Source organism: Mus caroli, unplaced genomic scaffold (genome assembly GCF_978045245.1).
Source record: "Mus caroli unplaced genomic scaffold, Mus_caroli_1 scaffold_6, whole genome shotgun sequence".
NCBI classification, from domain to species: Eukaryota; Metazoa; Chordata; class Mammalia; order Rodentia; family Muridae; genus Mus; species Mus caroli.
The window spans coordinates 93,261,642-93,282,907 of NW_028227261.1; the positions used below are offsets into that span (position 1 = coordinate 93,261,642).

A 21,266-nucleotide genomic window follows, 5' to 3' on the forward strand; every position below is an offset into this window, starting at 1 on the left:
TCTAACCCTGCCCCGATTCCATATCCGCCGAGGGCCCATCCATTCACAACCAGGAACTTTTTGGCTTTTTGAGATGGGTTCTCTCTAGCCCAGGTTGATGTGGACTTAACTCTAGTCCACGCAGGCCTGGGAACTCATAATGATCTTCCTTCTGAATGCTAGGAATGCAGGTGGGAGCCACTTTCAAGAGCTAGGGAGGTAGATCAGTGGTAGAGCACTCACCTAATTGCTAAGGTCCTGGGTTCAACTGTAGACATGCATGGGCACACACCCAACTTACAAATACTGTTTTTACAGTAAGGGCTTTTTGTCACTGGAGATCTGAAACCCCACTGTGCAAAACACAAGGTCAAAAAAAGCTCAGAGAAGTTGAAATGGAAATCCTCTCCCCAACCTGGGAACCTCAGAGACAGATGAGTGTAAAGTCCGGGTGCTGGGCTGTTCAATGGACAGGAACACTGTCCATTAGCATCCTTGAGTTGAGGACACTGTAATTTACCCTAAAAAAGAATACTGATGATGCGTGGCTGCCCTACATCACATACCCTGCTAAATTCTTTACTTTAAAGCTCTCTAGTGGGCAGAGGTAGAGTGACCTTGCCCCAACTTAACATAGGAGCAGGGTAGCACATGTTTGTAACCCCACCATTCTAGAGATGGAGGCTACATAGTGAGTTCAAGGCCAGAGTGAAACAATATCTTAAAACAAAACAAAAACCAGACATGGGGGGTCTGGTAAGATGGCTCAGTGAGGGATATAGGGAGACGCACTGGAGAGATGGCTCAATGGTTAAGAGCACTAGCTGTTCTTCCAGAGTACCTGGATTTGATTCTCAGCACCTTCGTGACAGCTTACAACTGTAGTTCTAGGGTATTGATGCTTTCTGCTGGCCTCTGCAGGCACACACATGGAGCACAGACATACATGCAGACAAAACACCATACATATAAACAAAAATCACTTGTCAAAACACGGTGACTGGTGGTTAATCTGGGACTCCAGAGTTGGAAGGAAAGAACTCATACACATACACACAAACACACACTCCCATATGAATACACACTGTTCTCCAAAGATCTCCCAGTCATTCATCCTGGGACCACATTGTGCATGGCAATAAGGGGCTGAAGCAAAGCGGTGATTGTCCACCAGCCAAACTCTGTGACCACCCCAATTTGTTTTCACTGTTCTGTTTGCAATCCTGGGATTGAACTCAGAGCTTTTGGCATGCTAGTCAAGTGCCCTGCCACCAAGCTTCATCCCCAGTCCTGGCAAGAAGACCATTATTCTCAGATAAACTCCTTATAGAAGAAATGCCCAAAGGACTTGCCCTTGGTTTCAGTAACATCTCCAGTCTCTTGATGCTAAGTGGAGCTATGACCGGCTTATTTCTAAGCATATGCCTAAGGCTGCCAATCAGCATGGAACCAGTTACCAGCAAAGACATTACCAAGTCTTTAGAAACCTTTAATAATGCGCACATTCATTTATTAAGGCTAGCTCTCCTTTGCCCTCAGCTTTTCTTGCTTGCTGCTCTCTACCCTAAGAGTCATGAAATGGGGTGTTCAGCAGCACAGTGAGGGGGAATGTTTGTCACGCTTCTCACACGTAGGTCCATGCTAGAGCTCAGCCTCAGGGCCTGGGACAGATGCCAACAAGTGTGCTGCAAGCAGGTTTCCTGGAGACAGAATGCAGGAGGAGGCTACCACACTCCCACGACGGTGTTCTGGCCAACAGTAGCCTGGCAGGTTGTCCTTCGTATGCTAGAAAAAAATACTCTCTTCACATGGTGTATGATGCAAGAGACCAAAAACTACTGGATTGAGAAGCTAGGGAAGGCTCAGTCCAAGCTTCTCTGCAGCAAGGCACTTTGAGGGACTTCAGTACTTCTCCAGTTACCTGCCTGCCCAGCCATTTGCCCCCACTGTACCTTGTTGTATACTAGCCATGCACAAGGTACCACACTGGATGCCAGAGGCACAGGTTAATGAGACCCCTGGAAGGGCACAAGCATGGTGAGTTTGGGAGACTAAGGCCAAGAGAAAAGAAACAGGATCCCCACAGATGAAACATTGAAAGGTTATGTCTGAGTCTGAAGCAGATCCCCAGCTATCCAGAAGTTGCCCTGGGGAACACTCACATCATTGAGGAAAAGGACACTACCTAGAAGCATGGCCTGACCTGCAAGGGTGATGGGGAGGTGAATCTAGTCTCACTGTGGCCAGAGGTCCGCGAACGATGGAGATGAGCTGGTCAGCCACAGCAAAGACTGGGAAGAGCACCTGAGGGAAGGATGCACGGTGGATATGAAGCACCGTCCCTGAGGCAGGCTCGTAGAAGACCAGCTCTCCTGCCTGCAGGTCCAGCAGCATGCCCAGCTGTGCTGGGCACCGAAGTAGTGGCAGAGGCTCATGATACCCATTGTGTGAGAAACAGAACTCTTGATCATAGCGGGAGAAGACCCAGGAGAAGGCATTGTGGCCCAGGCGGCAGTCATTGCCAGAGCCCTTTCGGGGCAGCTGATCTGAGGCCACACCCACTTTATAAGCACAACTGTGTTTAACGTTCACTATCCAGGCATGGAGCCCAGTCTGGAAGGCAGTGGCAGCCAGGGCATTGGGCCAGTGGTCAAAGCGCTCTGGTTCATCTGAGCAGACCTTAGACTTCTTGGCAATGAAGGTCAGGGTTCTTCGATCTTCAGACAGATGCAATAAGGGGCTGACAGTCCTTTCATCAATCAGCACCTCCTCCACGCCTGCCAGAAAGAGTTCTCAGGGTTGTACCGGATTCTTGCCTTACTCCATTCCTAATCTGGTCCTACTAGGTAGTCAAAGGTTTCTTGCTACTTGCTGAGACCTCAGACATTTACTCTCTCTGAGCCTCAGTTTCTTTCTTCATCTTTAAAGGTAAGGACCAAGCAGGACTTAACACTTAGGGGATTAGATAAAATAATATGTGTTAAGTGACTCATATATAATACTTGCTGAGGAACTATAGCCAGGAAAACAATAGTTATTGGTCTAAAATCTTCATCTACAAACTCTGATAGAAAGAAAGGCCAGAGAGGAGAAGTGAATTGCCCACTTCTCCATGCCAAGTTGGTGGTGGTGTCAAATGAAGACTCAATATTTTAGTATTCCCATACCGTACTGATTTCTAGCTGGTCCTACCTGTGGCTTCCAGAGCACAGAAACTAGGAAGCATGGTAGCTAAACCAATCACCACTTGATATCAGAATCTACAACAAACAACCTGTGCTTGTATTTAATATCTCTATTCCCAGGGGAATTCCAGGAGAGACAGTCACCTCTGATGCCCCAGTATGCAGCACAGGGCCAGGCCCACATTCACCACCAGTCAATGTTTTGTTGTTCTTTTGTTCTTGAAACAGGGTCTCAGATAGGGTGATGGTCAGACTAGCCTTGAACCCAGAATCTTCCTGCCTCAGCCACCCAAATGCTAGGCTTACAGGCACACATCACCTCACTCACTTAAGCCGAAGTTTGTTAAACGGAAGAGTGAAACAGATCTAGGCAGCTTCATGGTGGTCTCATGTGGACATCATTCTACTTTTTAAAAGAAACCTGAGGTTTCCAATAAATGGTAAAGAGCTGACCCAGAAAAACAAGACATAAGGAGGATATGCCTTAAAGGAATCATAATTGATTCTATACCTAACCATAGAGAAATGGGAATGGCTTAGACTTGGGAAGGATCCGGTCCAACTGTATAGCCGTGGCCCTACCAAGCAGCCTGCTTCCAACATCACTGGCTACCAAAGCTACCATCACACATTCACCAATGCCCAGTGTGACTGACCCAACAGCACCCCCCACCCCCAACACACACAGGCAGGCAAGCAGGCAGGCAGTGCTGGACTCTTGCAGCTCCTAACCTGAGAGAGACCCGAGAACCGATGCTGCCCACAGTTGTGTCAGTAGTGGGCTCCAAGCACACTTCTCATTAAAGCTTAATTTCTCCGAATCCTGGGGATCCAAAATGCCCTCTGCTTCCTCGGCCCTTATGCAGGAAAAAAGAAAAAAAGAGAGAGAGAGATTCAGGAAGGTTTTGGAAACACATCTAGTTCCACATGAGTATGGGGAGAAAGACAAAAAAAAAAATCCTTTGGTAGGGCATACCATGATTGTATTAGCCAGAAGGGAAAGTAGATTTTCCTGATCCCTGCGCCCCCCCAAGGGGCCTTCGTTTTAGTAAAGCAGTTTATAGGGAAGTATATTCTCAGGGCTGGTATAAAAAGTGGTGGCAGGGCTGGAGAGTGCTCAGCTGTTAAGAGTGCCTGCTGTTTTGGCAGAGGTTCCCAGCGACCGACCACCTGTTCCTCCAGTTCCAGGGGTCAGAAAACCTCTGTGAGTGCTTGCAGCCACGTGTACACACCAACACAGAGACACACACGCATGCAAACAATGATAGCAGTAAGTAAGTTTTGGAGGCAGTGTGCGCTGCAGTGTAGGTGACTCAGGAGTGCCCCAGGTAAGCTGACAAGCAGAGCTGAAAGGGGACCTGGGCCTCAGAATCTGCTGTGTGGGAACATTCCTCTCTTAGACTATCTAGAGACTGTTTCACTTCCTCCAAAGCCACTGCAATGGTAAACGTTTCTCTGGTTTAGTCCAAAGATCCAGCCACTCCACAGCTCTTAAACCCTCCAGCTCTTTAGCTCAGATCCCTCTTGAGGATCACACAGCAGTAGGACATTTCATCATCAAGAGGGAATGGCTGGAAGCTGGAGAGCTAACTCAACAGTGCAAGTTGTGAGCCAGAGGCTGAATCTGCAGAACCTATGGAAAGCCTGGTGTGATAGTTTGCACCAATAGTCCCTGTGCTTCTAGGTAAGATGGGAGGTGGAGATAGGAAACTCAAGGACCAACTAGCCTGGTGTAGCCATGGCTAACAACAAAGAGACCCTATCTCAAACAAGAAGGAAGGCAAGAACCAGCATCTGAGATTGTTCTCTGACCTCCATATGCACACCACGGCACATGCACAATGGCATTTACACACAAACATGCAAGCATACATGTAGACACACACACACATGCACGCACACACACACACAGAGAGAGAGAGAGAGAGAGAGAGAGAGAGAGAGAATCCAACTATGGCTGAAGAGATGGTTCAGCGGTCATGAGGACTTGTTGCCCGTGTAGAAGGAAGACTCTGGTACCAGAACCCATGTGGCAGCTCACAACCTCTGTAACTCCAGTTCCAGGAGATATCGTCAGGCCCCTGTACATATGTGGTGCATACACACATACATACACATGCAGGTGTACACACATATACAAAAGAGATAAATAAATATTAAAAACAAATAAAAAACTGTAAAGAAGGGACTAGGGAATGCCTTAGGGCAGGTTGCCATCTATCCAGCTGTTTGGCCTCTGTGTTTACTGTTTCTATGCATGCTCACTTAAACTTGCTGTGAAGGAAGGTGGTTAGTTATCCCATCTGTCACAAGAACAGAGCTTTACGTAAGAAACTTAGCAGCAAGATGGGAGTTGGGCTCAAGTCCTGCTTCCTTGTAAAAATAGAACAAACTAAAAAAGAAAAAAAAAAAAAAAACAAAGAAAGAAAAAAAAAAATAGAACAAACTCAGGTCGGAGCCCTAGCACCATTCAAGACATTTTTTCCGTGACATGAAATGAAATCTCAAAGGGACAAAAAGTGAAGTAGAAATGTATCTAACAGTTTGCAGTCCTCCAACCTGTCTTCTCAGAAAGACTTTTTTTTCTATGCCTCTAATTCTGAAGATGGCCTGCGGTCATTCGGCAGCACTTGTCTGATGCATGCAAGGTCTCTGAGAGACTGTCACTGACTGCCCTGGGATGAGAAGAGCCTTACAAATGCTGGCAATGGGCCCGGTGACAAAGGCTCTTTGTAGCCAGAACAAGAGAGAGCCTGTGCTCTCAAACCACTGCAGCTCTGTGAGGAGAAGCCCCAGCTAACAGGTGGGGACGAGAAGGAGCCAGAGCCAGCAACTAAGCTGCCAGTCTAGGACAGACCTGAGCCCACACACGGACTGAAGTCAACAGGGAGCCACCTGCTCCAGCCACTGCATGGTATAGAACACAAAAGTCATGGTCCCAAGGTACAGTGGGACCTGAATAGAGCAAAGCCATTCCATCTACGCAGTAGGGACTTGTTGCCACTCTTAGGCAATAGCTGAGCCCAGTCACCACAGATGTAGAAACACCAGAGACGACAAAGGCATTTCTCATTAGATAAGTGAGATTCCATCTAATGGGTCAGACAACAGCTCTTGGGCAAGAATAACCTCGGTTAGAGCACAAAGCACTACACACAAATGGACTCAGCAATTCAAAGGTGTGTGTGCTGGAGCACTGAGCAAATGAATACAGACAGCTATTGGCCTCCTGGGTGCTGGGGTTCTTTTTTGTTTTTGTTTTTGTTTTTTGGTTTTTTGAGACAGGGTTTCTCTATGTATCCCTGTCCTGGAACACTCTGTGTAGACCAGGCTGGCCTTGAACTCACAGAGATCTGTTTGTCTCTGCATCCTAAGTGCTGGGACTGTAGTTGTGTACCACCAGGCCCAGCTTGGGAGTTAGGGTTATTAATGTGAGATACAAATATGGAATAGGGGACAGGCAAAGGCTAAACACTACTATGTTAGGCCAGAATTGGAAGTTATGATGCAGATCATGCATAGGAAGTTCCACGTATGCCCAAGCTCTGGTTGAAGGCCCAGTACAACATGTCAGTAGCAGTGAGAACACTGAATGTCCCATCTTAGCTTTGGGAGATCTTATCCTACTAAATATGGGTATAAGACCCCTGGGGAAACAACTGGTTTCAGGGCTAGGGCAGGCAAAACCCAACTGAGCAAGGAATAGCTTTTTAAAGAACACTTTTTAGGGAAAACAGACTGCTCTTCCAAAGAAGCAGATTCAATCTCTAGCACCCACGAGGCAACTCACGACGCCCTCACAGACATGCATGCAGGCAAAACATCAATACACATGAGATAAAAATCTATAAATTAAAAAAAATTAAGTACCTTTTAGATTTATGTTTATGACTGTTTTGCTTGCATGCATATGTGCACCATTTGTTTGTCTGATATCCAAAGAGGTCAGAAGAAGATATCAGATTATGGGTGTGAGCCATGATGTGGGTGCTGGGAACCAAACCCAGGTCCTCTATAAGAAGAGTAAGGTCTGCTAAGCCAGCTCTCCAGCAAACCTACATCTTTTTTTGTGCCACAGGAACAAAGTGCTCAGAGAAGATAGTGGCCTGTCCAATAGACAAGCCCATCTCTATAGGTCAAATTCGGGGCACTCTGAATATCAAAATCACCACAACAGCAGTGATGGCTACCACACATCTAGTGCAATCAGAATCTGTGAGCGGCATTGATTCTAAGAGAGGGAATAAATAAGCAAATACATGAAGAACTCAGGAAGAAATTAGCAATGGATATAAACTCTTGGAGTGAAAGTCTAGAAGGTCAGAGGAAACACACAGAAGGTCAATCACGAAGGAGAAAATACAACCTCATAATGAAGAACCTGGCTGTTGACACCTGAACACTCACCACTTTATTCAAGGGCTCAGACTAACATGGCTGATAATGTGACAGTGACATCACAGTCCATGCCATGATGGCTTGAGAACTTGACATTAATGAGGCATTCCTCCCCAGGAATGGATAATTTCAATCTATTCCTGTGGGATATTATACTCTCAAACTGAATGATATTCTATAAGGGATCTGACCTCTTAAAGACTAAGGGACAGTTTCAGGCTGAAGAAGACCAGGTGAGTTAGGAGAAAACAAAACAAAAAACCCCAATGTTAAAAATATATTTGGCACAACTGGCAACCTTTGGATGTGGACAATATGGACTGTGTATTAGAGAACAGTGTTAGATCAATGATAATTCCCTAAGGTTTATTCTGGGGTCATATGGGAAAGGTTTTTTTTTTGTTGTTGTTTTTAAGAGCTATATTGAAGTATTTAGAGACAAAAACTTATGCTCTTTGCAACATATCGTAAGATAAGTCAGAAAAAAAAGTTTGTCTATGTACACTCTGAAGGAGGAGAATCCGAGGGATGGTGAATGACAGCCACACGGACAGGCAGAAAAACTGTGTGAGAGACTCCGTTGCAGAATAGGACTTCTAGCAAAGTTCATTATGCTACTTTGGCAACTTTTCTATTATCTTGAAATAGTTCAAAATTTAAAAAATTAGAGATGAGATTTTTTTTTTAGAAAGTCAGGTTTGCTTCATACTAAGAATATACTGTAGTAAAGGAAGACAATGATAGAGATGAGCAGCCTGAGAAGGCGGCCAGAGGGTGGGACGAGCTATTAGGCAATCAGTCAAACTTGCATTAAAGGTGTGGGTGGCTCAAGCCTGGAATCTCAGCTGGAGGAAGATCCAGATTTCTAGGCTAGCCTGGGCTACATGAGATTGTGTTTCAAAAGCAAAAACAAAAGACAAAACTCTTATCTAACGTGCCCGAGGCTCTGAGTTGGATACCTAGCACCATAAACAAAATAACATTCCCAGAGAAAGCTGTAGAGATGGCTCAGAGGTTAAGAGCACTTGTTACTCTTGTAGAGGAACCAGGTTTGATTCCCAGCACTCGCGAGATGGTTCACTACCATCCATAACTCCAGTTCCAGGGGATCTGATACCCTCTTCTGACCTTCATAGGCCTGTGAAAACATTCATACACATAAAATAGAATTAACTAAATCTAATAGAATCTATTTTTATCAAAGAGAGAGAGTTTGGTGTAGGGACTGACATCTTCACTCTGGAATACTTCACAGACTTTCAAAACGTGAGGTACTTGAATGTGTTGGTGCACACCTATAAGCTCAGCACACAGGAGGCAAAGGCAGGTGACCTCTGTGAATCTGAGGCCAGTCTGGTCTACACAAGGAGTTCAAAGCCAGTCAGTATTAAATAGTGAGATCCTTCCTAAAAATAAGAGGAAGGAAAGAAGGGAGGGAGGGAGAGAGAGAGGGAGGGAGGGAGGGAGGAAATCTAAATGTACTGACATAGAACCTTTTTCTTTTTTCTTTTTTTTTTTCCTTTTTCTTTTTTTTTTTTTCCTTTTTGGTTTTTCGAGACAAGGTTTCTCTGTATAGCCCTGGCTGTCCTGGAACTCACTTTGTAGACCAGGCCAGCCTTGAACTCGGAAATCCGCCTGCCTCTGCCTCCCAAGTGCTAGGATTAAAGGCGTGTGCCACCACGCCCGGCTAGAACCTTTTTCTAAAATAGCGACTAACAAGTAGAACAACGGGTGTAAGATGATCCCATCTGTGTTCATTTAAAAATAGATATTGTTAAAAAGAAGCAAAAAAAGGAAACACACACACACACATCTCCCACCACTGGGGAGAAGATAGCCCAGTGGATAAAATGTTTGCTCTGCAAGCATGAGGACTCTAGTTTGAACCCCTAGCACTCAAGTGAAAGTTTGGCTTGGCAGCACATGTCTTTAACCCCAGCACTGGGGAGGTAGAGACAGGTAGACCCTAGGGGCTACTAATACAGCGAGAGATAAAGAAAGTCTACCTACCTCTGGCCTCTATATGTGCATGCACAGGCAAACATAGTCATACATACCACACTACACACACACACACACACGAAGGAACATTTGAAATTCCACATTTCAGACTGGTGAGCCAACTCAGTGGATAAAGGTGCTTGCCACAAAGTTCAATTCAAAGGGGTGCTTGTCAACCCTAGTTCAATGCCCATATGGTGGAAGGAGAGACTCAACTCCCACAAGTTGTCTTCTGACCTCCACACATGAGCCATGGCACTCATACATACCTGCGCCTAAAAAAATCAAGTAACTAACTAAATAAATTTTAAAAAATCTACATCTTTGACACCAGCCATATCTCTAGGGAAATAAGACTGGGAAGGGTTGATGAAGATTCCCCTTTCAAACTTTCAATTTCTTTTTCTTTTTGGAGGGCCAGGAATTGAAGCAGGACCTTGTACAAGCTAGCTAAAGCACTGAACTACTAAGCAACAACCATAGAGAGATGGCTAATCACCTTGCCTGGCAAATTCTATCCACTTGGTCATTTCCTCAGGCCCCAGCCTCTCAACCTCTTAGTACCCAGGAAGGACCTGTTGAAATATTTTTACTGAACCATTAAGATAGGACATTTGAGTGTGAGTGTAGACTTAAGTCTTGAAGATTCGTTCACTGCATAAAGGAAGGTAGAGGAGAAAGGGGACAGGTATCAAGTGACTCCAGGCCCCAGTTCTGGGTTTTAGCAAGCTCTCCGCTCTTTCTGGGCCTCAGCATTCTTATCCATGGTGACCACAGTTGAAGTAGAGTAAGTTTAGGAGAGCCCAAGGCTAATAACTATTTGTTTTACTGCCTTTCCATATGGCCCTAAAGAAAGCATGGTGGGGTAAGGGTCAGTCAGGGTCAGGGGATGACCTTGGAGCCTCTGGGAGGTTGCTCAGCTGCATGCCTGGAATGCAATGACCTTGGGAGAAGAACTGGGGATCTCAGTAATTGCCTGTGCAAATCAAATGGCCACTTACCTCTCAAAAATCTCCTGTTCCCTCTGCTGTAAGAGAAGAAAGCAAGGTCAGGCTGGCAACACTCCCAGCAAGTGGACAAGACCTGAACACACTTCACTACATACGACTGTGTGTGGATACAGACTCTACAGCAAAGACCAAGCACAAAGTTTTCTCGGTTGCTATCTCTCACATACCCATAGGCTCCCCTGTCCTCCCAACACACACAAAGAATGAATCACCCATTGCCACCTCCCCTGAGGCATGCCCGGCTCCCCTCAACCCCACTTTGGGAAGTCTTCTATAGACTCAGATCCCTACTGCCCCCTGCCATGGAGACTGTCAGCTCCTAGATGGCTGTTGGCTTTCTGAATCTTTAATTGGGACTATCCAGACGGCAGGGACAGAATGTGCCCTTGCCTGGAAGCTGGTGCTGAATGAATGAACACACAATCTAGGACAGTCTCCATGACTGCCCTACTTGAAGGGCAGGGGGCTGGTCTGGTTGGTCTGCATTCTCCCTCCACTCTGCAGTGTTGCTCAGATGTCTCACTGTCCCCTCAAAACTGGAGGCATCTCCATTCCATATCTATAAAGTACTTTGAAAAGCAACACACTGAAAATTAATTGTGCTTATGTCTGGGAATACCAAGACTGTATTTTTCACATTGGTGCCCTCGTCTGCGCCAAGCATGGCCTTCTTCCTGTGCACTTGTAAACTTTCTTCACCTCCCCAGTTCCCTGTACCTGAGTACTTTTTACTTCTAAGTCACTTCATCCAGGAAGCTGTCTATGATCCACTCCAACTGCCTTGGGCATGCCCTGACCTCCAAGGTACCCCTCTACTACAGAGACTTGTCAGTGTTTATCTCTTGGGTAAGGCTGGGAGCGACTGCAGCTGTGTCCTATAACTCTGCCCCATTACACAACACTTACAGACTCAAGAAGCATTTGCTTGATACTGAAAGTATGTTGTTAGAAAGGTGCCCAAACACTTAGGTAATTATATTGCCCTGTCTCATATTAAAAGTGGAATGAAATGTACTTGAACATATAGTAAAGATATGGGGACCTTGCAGTGGGTGAGAGAGAGAAAGATTGAGTTCAGCTCTGGATACAGCATGGGAATTGATGGCCGTGGAGCAGGATGGGATCAGTGGGTGGAAAGCCACAGAGAGGAAACACTGAGGGGGAGGGGGAATCCTGGCTAAACCTACCTAACAGGATTCTTGCTGAAGACAGACCAGGATGATCAGACAGCACTTGGGGGAGAGTGGAGATGTGGAATCTGATCAATGCCAAGGGCTATCAGATGTCAGTGGTGGGGGCTTGTGGGAGAGCTGACTTAGCTGGGTTCTTTGCTGAGGAGGTGCCTAGATTGGCCTCGGTAGGAGGAGCTTCAGAGTCTGGTGAGAAAGCATAGGCTCCCATCCCTGTCCCCAAGGCTCCCTGCCAATCACCATTCCACCCACAAACATTCTCAAGCTCTTCACATTCGGGGGAACCTGGCCCACCTCTCGCACCCTCCCCCCTCTCCTGACTTACAATCAGCTGGAGGTCATCCAGGTGGGTGATCATGTCCACCATGTTGGTGCGGAGGGTGTCCAGTTTCTGGACTGCGTCCACCCAGTGTGCCCGCTGGGTCAGGATACTCTGGTGGGCCCGCTCCTCTTCGCCGTGCACCTGCTCCAGTAACCGCTGTTCCTCACTCTCACACAGGCTCCGCACCAGACTCAGCCTCTGGATGATCAGGTCCCTCGCTGCACTAGCCATGACCTGGCAAGGGATAAAACCAAGAGTCAGGTCCTGGCAACGCCTCACCCACAAGCAAGAGAATCTGGATTTAGGGAAAACAATGCCAACAGTGCCAGCGTTGCCATGGGCAGAGTAAGGAGAGGAGAGGTACTCAAGCCATTTACTCTGGCATCCAGCATGTGGACTTCCTGAGAGTGGTAAGAGGGAGAAACTTGAGATGCAAACATCTAGGCCGTGTCTCAGAAGGTCATGGCCACAGTAGAGAAGACAGATAGGGATTAGACATCAACTAGAATCGCCTGCTTATTTCACATAACATGGTGAAACATGGTGGCCATGGGACAAAGGTGAGTGAACCAGTGATCACTGGGTAGAAGGGCCTTAAAGAGACACTCTTATCAACTGGAACCAACCAGGCTCCAGTTGAAATTTCACCCCACCCAAGGCCAACATCCTATCACCTCTTAAGGCTTGTTCATTCCGACTGGCCCCAAGGGGGAGTTTTTATGTTCCCTGGAGGGGATCGGAAGAAAATTCTCCACTAAGGATGTAATGAGGATCATCTTCTAACTCCCAGTGGTCAGGGTCTGGCATGCAGTAGGTACTTCAAACCATAAACTCGGTGACTGAGTGAGGAACTTTGGCTGCCCTAGGAAAGATTTCTAGCTAGCTCTGACATAGGGAGTCAGTGGCAGAAGGAACCAGAAGCCCACTCCCCTGACTGTCAGACTAGCACTATGCCAGGTGACCAGTCCTCCATTTGTGGCATAAAGCACCTGCACTTGGACACTTGCCAGATGAGTCTGAGGAGCGCTTCCGCCTTTGTGTCAGAAGGCCAACGACAGCCAGTTGCTTACCTGGGCCTCGTCTCTAAAGACCTGCTTTGTACAGTACAAGGAGTTGCCACCTCTGTTTTGTACAAGAAACTGAGACCCACGATCTACCCGGTGCAGAGGAGAGAAGAGCTTAGGATATCAGGGAAACTCACTTGGGCTTGAACCACACTGACTTCATTTGTATTGTTATAACCGCTTCCATTTAGTCCTCTGGCCTTCATGCTAGCTGCCTTCAGTTACTTCCTACTATAACTGCAAGGGAGGTGTTTTGTTTTTTAAACTGAAGCCTCAATCTTTTTGCTCTACCACTCCTGTGTCTGAGTGTATGTGGGTGTGTGTGTATGTGTGTGTGCCAGCCACATGCATGTTGGATCTCCAGCTGTTCAGAGTAGGTACTAGCAACCAAACTCAGGTTCTCTGGAAGAGCAGGAAGTGCTCTTAACTGCTGAGTCACCCCATGCCCTAAACTTAAGTCTTTGCTTTGCTTTGTTTTGAAAGCCTTTCAGTGGCTTCTCTTTACCTGAAGGAAGTAAAATAAACCTCTGTGACCAAGAGGGTGGGATCCAGCTTCTCCCTGAGCCTTTTGCTTCTCTGACCCAGGTTCTCCCTGAACCTCTTGCTTCTCCGATTTTACTTCTTGCATCTGACCCGTTCACACTGCTTCAGCCTCACAGGACTCTACTGCTCCAGCAGGTCAGGCATCCTTCTGCCCAGGGCGACTGTACTTGGTAACCTCTCTGCACACTCTTCCCTCACGTGTGTGGTTCACTACCCCACCTCTTAGGTTTCTGAGCAAATATGAAACTAATTTATCGCCGGGCAGTGGTGGCGAACGCCTTTAATCCCAGCACTTGGGAGGCAGAGGCAGGTGGATTTCTGAGTTCAAGGCCAGCCTGGTCTACAAAGTGAGTTCCAGGACAGCCAGGGCTACACAGAGAAACCCTGTCTCGAAAAACCAAAAAAAAAAAAAAAAAAGAAAAGAAAAAAAAAACTAATTTATCGTGGGGTGTGTGTGTGTGTGTGTGTGTGTGTGTGTGTGTATGCATTCATGTGTGCACACCATGGTGCATGTGTGGAGGTGAGAGGACAACTTTATAGAAGTAGTTCTCTCTGTCTATCTTTGTGTAGGCTCCAAGGAACAAAGTTAGGTCATCGGGCTTTTGCAGCAAGCAGTTTACCTGCTGAGCCATCCCACCAGCCCCAGCATTGAGAGCATTCCTTAGCATAGCATGAGTAAACTGAACCTGTCCTCAGACATGTTCTCCGCCTTCCTATTTATATCTCCCTCAAAGGATGGGTTACTTTCTGACATAACATATCCCTCATCCTTTACTGTCCACCCCTACTGACAGATACGTAGCATTGAAGAAAACAGGTAGCTTCATATTTGTTCACTGCAGAAGGCCCAGCACAGAGGCCAGTGGTGCCCGCTACATGGAAGTCCGCTCAGTGAGGACTTGTTAAATAGTGGACTGTCGGAAGTCTCCCACTTACAGCCAGGATCTGCTACTGTAGCTTCTAGTCTGTATTGTACTGAAGCTTTAGCTAGTGCAGAGGACAAGAAAATAAAAAAGAGGGAAACAGGGAAAGACAGACCGAGTAGAAAAATCAAGATCATCCTGCAAACAGAAGTGGAGATAAACACAGACCAGTTGAAATGCTCATTGCTTTCTGGTTCCTAGTCCTGGTCCCTTTGGCTTCTGCCCTGTGCCCTGCCATGATGCTCCTGATTTGTTCATGCCAGTTTAGCTTATGCAATTAAAAGAGACTTGACTAAGGCTGTGCCAAACTTATTCTGTATGCTATGTGTGTGTGTGGAGGTGGGTTAGGGGATGTGCAAAAAGAAGTTCACTGGGCCCTGGCCTGAAGGGCACACTTGAGAGTGGAGGCACATTAGTGGAGTTGAAAGAAGGACCAGCCATGCAGTGCAGCAGCACCAGTGGCAGAGAGCCAGAGGATCGAGATAGAACTGAGTCTGCAATGAGGCAATCAGGCAAGTTAACTAACTTCTCTAAGACTTATTTCCCCATCTCCTGGTGGCTCACAACCATCTGTAATGGGATCTGACTCCCTCTTCCGGTGACAGTGTACTAGCAAATATAAAATAAATAAATCTTGAAAGAAAGAAAGAAAGAAAGAAAGAAAGAAAGAAAGAAAGAAAGAAAGAAAGAAAGAACCTACCTATGTAGAAGTCCCTAGGGAATTTCATAATCCTAGGGATGCACACAAAATAATTCCATATTGAAAGATTTAAGTATGGGGCTGGAGGGATGACTTGGTGGTTAAGAGCACTTGTTGATCTTGCAGAAGATCTGGGTTCATTTCCCAGTACCCATACAGTGGCTCACAGCAATCTATAACTCCAGTTCTAAGTGATACAATGCCCCCTTCTAGTTTCTGAGGGTGCCAGGTATATACATGGCCCACATACATACAAGCAAATCAATCATACACATAAAACAAATAAACCTAAACTTTTTGTGTAAAGAAAGGTACTAATCTTTTTTACGTTCTAATCTGAAGCTCCCGAGAATACTGCTTTCTAGTCTGTAGCCTGTGTAGTAGGAGAGAGTCACCCACCTCCACCAGTGCCACAATGGGGCTATAAATTAGGAAAGGGATCTTAGGCTGTCCTAGACCTGGGCGAAGCTCTTATCCTAGGAGGAGGCACTTTGTGGAGAAGAGGGGAAGAATTACCACTGCTTTCTGGTTCTTCCCCTGCAGGACCTCGGCCATATACTTGGAGATGCCAGCACTCTGTAACTGCAGCCTCTCACACTGGTCCACAATCTTGTTCTGCAACACAGATGACAGCACAGCATCTTTATTCATGCAAATGGGCCGCTCGCTCACTGAGTGGCTTTTCCTTTTTACCCTGTCCTTAATCACACACTCCTACGGTCCAAACCCAGATATCATCATTATCAAAACCAATACTACCCGCAAAACTTCATGTCCAGGATCCCACATATTCCTATCATGTCTTTTCCTTCTAGATCACTAATGCTGGACTCCCCATTCCAGTAACTCATTCGGAGCCATCAAGACACTTGAGTCTTAACCAGGTGCTGGTGGCACACACCTTTTTTTTTTTTATTTTTTTTTATTTTTTTTTTTAAAGATTTATTTATTTATTATATATAAGTACACTGTAGCTGTCTTCAGACACACCAGAAGAGGGAGTCAGATCTTGTTACGGATGGTTGTGAGCCACCATGTGGTTGCTGGGATTTGAACTCTGGACCTTCAGAAGAGCAGTCGGGTGCTCTTACCTGCTGAGCCATCTCACCAGCCCCGGCACACACCTTTAATCCCAGCATTTAAGAGGCAGATCCAGATGGCTCTCTGTGAGATCGAGGCCATCCTGGTCTACAGAGTGAGTTCTGGGATAGCCAAGGCTACACAGAGAACGCCTGTTTCAAAGATACTTGGGTCTTGATGGGTTTATTCCCAACCCCCTTCCTCCTCTCTCTTCTCCTCACTTCACCATTGACTACTTCCACTTCTGTTATTCTATCCAGATGGTCACCACCTCAGAGGAATCCTGTCTGAACCTAAAATTGGGCTTCCTTTGTCAACCTTCAGGCCTCCCATTATCACAGCCGGTTTTCCTGAGGCCATCAGTACAGGCCGAGTCAGCTTAAAACCTCCCAGTCATTCTTCAATACAGTCACAGTGGGAACCAGTCTCTCGGCCAACGGGCCCTACCTGGCACAACTCTTTGTCTTCTATGCCACCTCCTGCTTCACCCTAGCCTTCCGCTCCTCAACACCACCAGCTTTACCCAGCCTCTGGCTCTTGGCTTGTTCCTTCGTCCTTCAGTTATCTCCCTGACTGTCTTGCTCCCAGATCCACTCATAAGCCACCTCCTCAGAGAGGGCCTCCCTGGTTCACTCTACCTTTGCCCTGCTTTATGTCTCTGACTTACAACTGACAGCCTATGGTATGTTTATGTTTGTATGGATTTCTGTCTCCTGCTACTGGAACATAAGCACCACACTCTGACCTCTGACCTACCATCCAGAGGGGAGCCCCTGCACATAAATGTAGTTTAATATTGATAAATACTATACTATAATAAATTACAATTAAAATTATAATACATATTTATTAATGAAGAATGCTCGTGCCTTGACCACAAGCGAGTCGAGGCTCTCGGTTCCCAAAGTCGCTAGCATCAACTGTTAAGGAACAGACAGGTTTAGAAATGTGGAAGCTGAGGTGAATAGTAAATTGGTTCACTCTAGGAGACATGGAAATAGCTTGCACTCTTCCAAGCAGCAATCCCTCCATTACTGCCCCCTAAGAATGGGAACGGGACTCAGTACCATCTGCCCCAAGGCAATCCAGCTACCTCTTCTAGAAAACTCTCCCAAACCCTTCCACCAGTCAGCGATTGTGATCATGTCCCCAGGGACTGAAAGAACGGAGCTTAGCATTTTTCCCCTTCTCTTTAACAATGTTTTATGAGTGTGCACTAACTCTATAGACTCTGTCACTGCAACTCTTCTTCTATCACACCCTTCATTCATTCATTATTCCCTCTCCCCCAGCCCTGATCCTCTCTTCTTTAATGCCCCGCCTTCAAAGTTTCATCTCTCTCTTTTTTGAGACAGGGTTTCTCTGTATAGCTGACTGTCCCAGAACTCACTTTATAGACCAGGCTGGCCTTGAACTCTCAGAGATCCTCCTGCCTCTATCTCCCAAGTGCTCAGACTAAAGCTATCACAGCTAGCTTTTTAAAATTTATTTATTTAAGGCGAGGCCTCATTATGAAATCCAAACTGGTCTCAAACTCGCCATCTCTCTGCCTCGCTAGTACAGGAGTGTGCCACCACACCCAGCTCATAATGTCCCTTTATAGCTTGTGTGTAGGTTCCACATATGAGAGAAAACGTGTGACAGTTTTCTTTCTGAATCAGGCTTGTTTTACTTAACATGGAGGTCTGCACTCTACCCATCTTCCTGCCAATCACACACTCTTTTTTTTTGTTTTGTTTTGTTTTGTTTTTGTTTTTCGAGACAGGGTTTCTCTGGCTGTCCTGGAACTCACTCTGTAGACCCCAGGCTGGCCTCGAACTCAGAAATCCTCCTGCCTCTGCCTCCCAAGTCCAATCACACACTCTTATTCTGTAGTATGGATTAATACTCTAGTGCGTGTATATACGTGCATATGTTTACATTTTTCTTATCCATTCATCACTAATGGGTACCTAGGCTGGAGCCTACCTTGAGCCTGGCTTCTAACTAGCTTCAAGGCATGAATCCAGAAGCTAAGAGCAGTTGAACTAGTCCTATTTTGTCCAGGTCAGTAATGATTATGCTCGAGACAATCTCTCTACAGGATGGAGGGATAGGAGGAGGATGCTGGAAGCATTGTAAACTCTAGGGCTGGGCATGGAGCTCAGTAGTCTAAAATACATGAGGCTCTGGTTAAACACAGCATCAGAAACAAAACAAAACAAAACAACCCCAAAACTCTAAAGTAGAAAGAAAGATGGCAAGACTCACTTCCCTTATACCCAGGCTGGGTGTAATTGTAAGCTCTTAGGGTAGCCCAGGGAAGGCACCTGGGGCAGAGTACCAAGCTTGCTATCCTGCCCTGGCCTTCACCCCTTTCACCACTCATACAGGCATGAAGGCTACTTTCAAGGTTTTCCATTAGGTCACTTCCTCTTCATAACCACTGAGATCAAAAAGTGGTTTCCTCTTGCCCGGTCAATGAATCTTCCCCTCTTAAACCCTGACTACTAAGAGTATGGGAGGAGTTACCATCCTCCTGTGGGCCCTTTTCCTCATCTGAAAAACCTTAGTTAGAACCCATGCTTCAGCCTGGATGGAACGCGATGATAAATATCTAAGTCCTTAGGAATTTGTAAAAGCCTTACCCATGATGCAAGCTGATTTATATCAACTTTTCTCAAGTCTATTTTCACCATCCCTGAGTAACTGAACTCCACCGGCCCCAGTTTCCAGGAAGGTGTGTTTATTACAATCTGGTTTGAGTAGGTAAGGTCCCCAGCGACAGCTCAGTGCACAGCAGGGCTCAGTGCCAGGGTGGGGTTGGGAGAATTAAGCCATTTAATCAAATTGCAAGGAGTTCCCCAGGGGCCTCAGCTAAAATGAAAGGAAGACTGCTGCACCAAGGTGACTTGGCCTCCAATCTCAGCAGCTCAGGGAAAAGGATCAGGGTGTAACAGGAAAATGACCAGCCTAGAGCCACACTGAACCAAGAGATGAGGAGGCCTTAGGAGATAGAGTGCCCTGCTATTCTTCCACCCTATCCATCACTTCAATTACAGTCTGCCCAGGTTGGAAGGGAATTGGATCCCTCACCAGGAAACCTGAAGGGGGGAGGGGGTGACTCTAAGTCAAGAGGTTAGGGGGGACTAAATTTTTACGAGGTATAACAATCACGTGGTATTATGAATGCCTAGAAACTACTGGTGAGAGACACCAAGCTTGGATCAGTGACTCACAGGGAGGGGGCAGGATTCAAACTCCGATCCAGTTTACTCCAGAGGTCACACCTTTAACCACCTCCTTCTGCAAGGGAAGCCACAGAAAAGCCACTATCCCCCACCCACCCACCCCGGTCCCTGCCAGTTCCCCCGCCCCAAGAAAGTTCCCGGCCCCACGCCCGCTTACTCTCAGCTCCTCCGCGTGTTCCTCCGCTCGGCGGATGCGGTGCCGGTGACAGCGGCCGCCAAACCCGGCGCAGGTGGCGCATACCGGCCGTCGCTCCGAGAGGCAGAACCAGCACAGAGGCTCGAAGTGCTCCGGGCACAACTGGCTCCGCTCGGACCCCTGCCTCGGTCCCCTTCTCAGTCCGGATCGCGGCCCCGGCTCCGGCCCGGACTCCGGTCCGGGCTCCGGTCCCGGCCCCGGCTTCGGCCGGGACTCCGGTCCGGGCTCCGGTCCGGGCTCCGGCCCGGACTCGGTCCCGGACTCCGACCCGGACTCCGTCCCGGAGACATCCGCGGACATGGCCGAGCGCCGGAGGCCGCGCGCTCCACCTGTCGCAGGTACCGAGGGCGTAGCCCTTCCAGGCCACGCCCTCTCTGGCTTCGCTCCTCCCAGGCTGCGCCCGCGCGCTGACCCACACCGCACTGGTTCCGCCTGCATCTGTAGGCTGTGGTTCTTTGTAGAATTAAGTTGTGTTGTGTCAGAGTTTTTAAAACAAACAACTAACAACTGACATTCTAGTGCCTATACGAATCTTTAGTGAGCCGTTACGAAGTGTCAGATTTTTTGCTAAATGCATTATTTAACAGCGTGTTTGAGAGGCAGCTTTAGGCATGTGTCTTAAATATAGGCTCATTTCTCAGCTGTGCTTGACTGTTAAAGGAGGTTGAGACGACCTCACTCTCATACTTGGGTTGAGGAGTATATACATGAAAGCACATGAAATGAGTCAGTTATGGTGACACAAATCTGTAATCCCAGCACTTGGGAGATAGAAGTGGGAAGATCAAGGTCATCCTCAAACATATAAAGTTCGAGGCCAGCCTGGGTTACGTAAGACTTTGTCTCAAAGACACATTAAAATAAAAAACAAAACAAAAAGCAAAAAACAAAAAAAGACAAAAAACTAAGCTGTGAGTGGTGGCACGTGCCTTTAATCCAAGCACTCAAGAGCCAGTAGCTGGGCTGAAGAGATGGCTCAGCGGTTAAGAGCACTGACTGCTCTTCCGAAGGTCCCAAGTTCAAATCCCAGCAACCACATGGTGGCTCACAACCATCTGTAATGAGATCTGACACCTTCGTCTGGTGTGTCTGAACACAGCTACAGTGAACTTACATATAATAGATAAATTTAAAAAAAAAAAAAAAGAGGCAGAAGCTGATGGACCTCTGTGAGTTAGAGACAGTCTGGTTTTACATAGCGAGTTCCAGGCCACCAGGCCAGCTAGAGCTACAGAGGGAGATAGTCTTAAAACAAAACAAAGCAAAAAAGAAAAGTTATGAACAGTGTCAGGCACACAGCAGCTGCTCAGTGCTAACAGCAAAAGGAAAAACACTATTATGACAATTTTTTATCACATTTATTTATTTAGAGAGAGAGAATATTTGAATATTTGGAAGTGTATGTACCACAGTGCATTCGTAAACCAGAGGACAGCTTGCAGGAA

The 21,266-nt window shown here is 46.8% G+C and overlaps 1 protein-coding gene across 2 annotated transcripts; it reads right to left on the reverse strand.

Annotated features, from left to right (window-relative positions):
- Window positions 1–1,447: 1,447 nt before the first annotated feature.
- Bspry (B-box and SPRY domain containing) lies at window positions 1,448–20,158 on the reverse strand. Of its 2 annotated transcripts, XM_021159882.3 has the most exons (7): window positions 19,783–20,158; window positions 15,832–15,930; window positions 12,089–12,319; window positions 10,565–10,590; window positions 3,897–4,021; window positions 2,183–2,756; window positions 1,448–1,764 (listed from the first exon to the last, which is right to left on the reverse strand). In XM_021159882.3, exons 1-7 carry the CDS (start codon window positions 20,119–20,121, stop codon window positions 1,704–1,706), a joined length of 1,455 nt encoding a protein of 484 aa, XP_021015541.1. In that variant the 5' UTR covers window positions 20,122–20,158; the 3' UTR covers window positions 1,448–1,703. The 2 variants fall into 2 exon arrangements, with proteins under 2 accessions (XP_021015541.1, XP_029332556.1); XM_029476696.2 differs by lacking the exon at window positions 15,832–15,930.
- Between the last annotated feature and the right edge of the window lie 1,108 nt (window positions 20,159–21,266).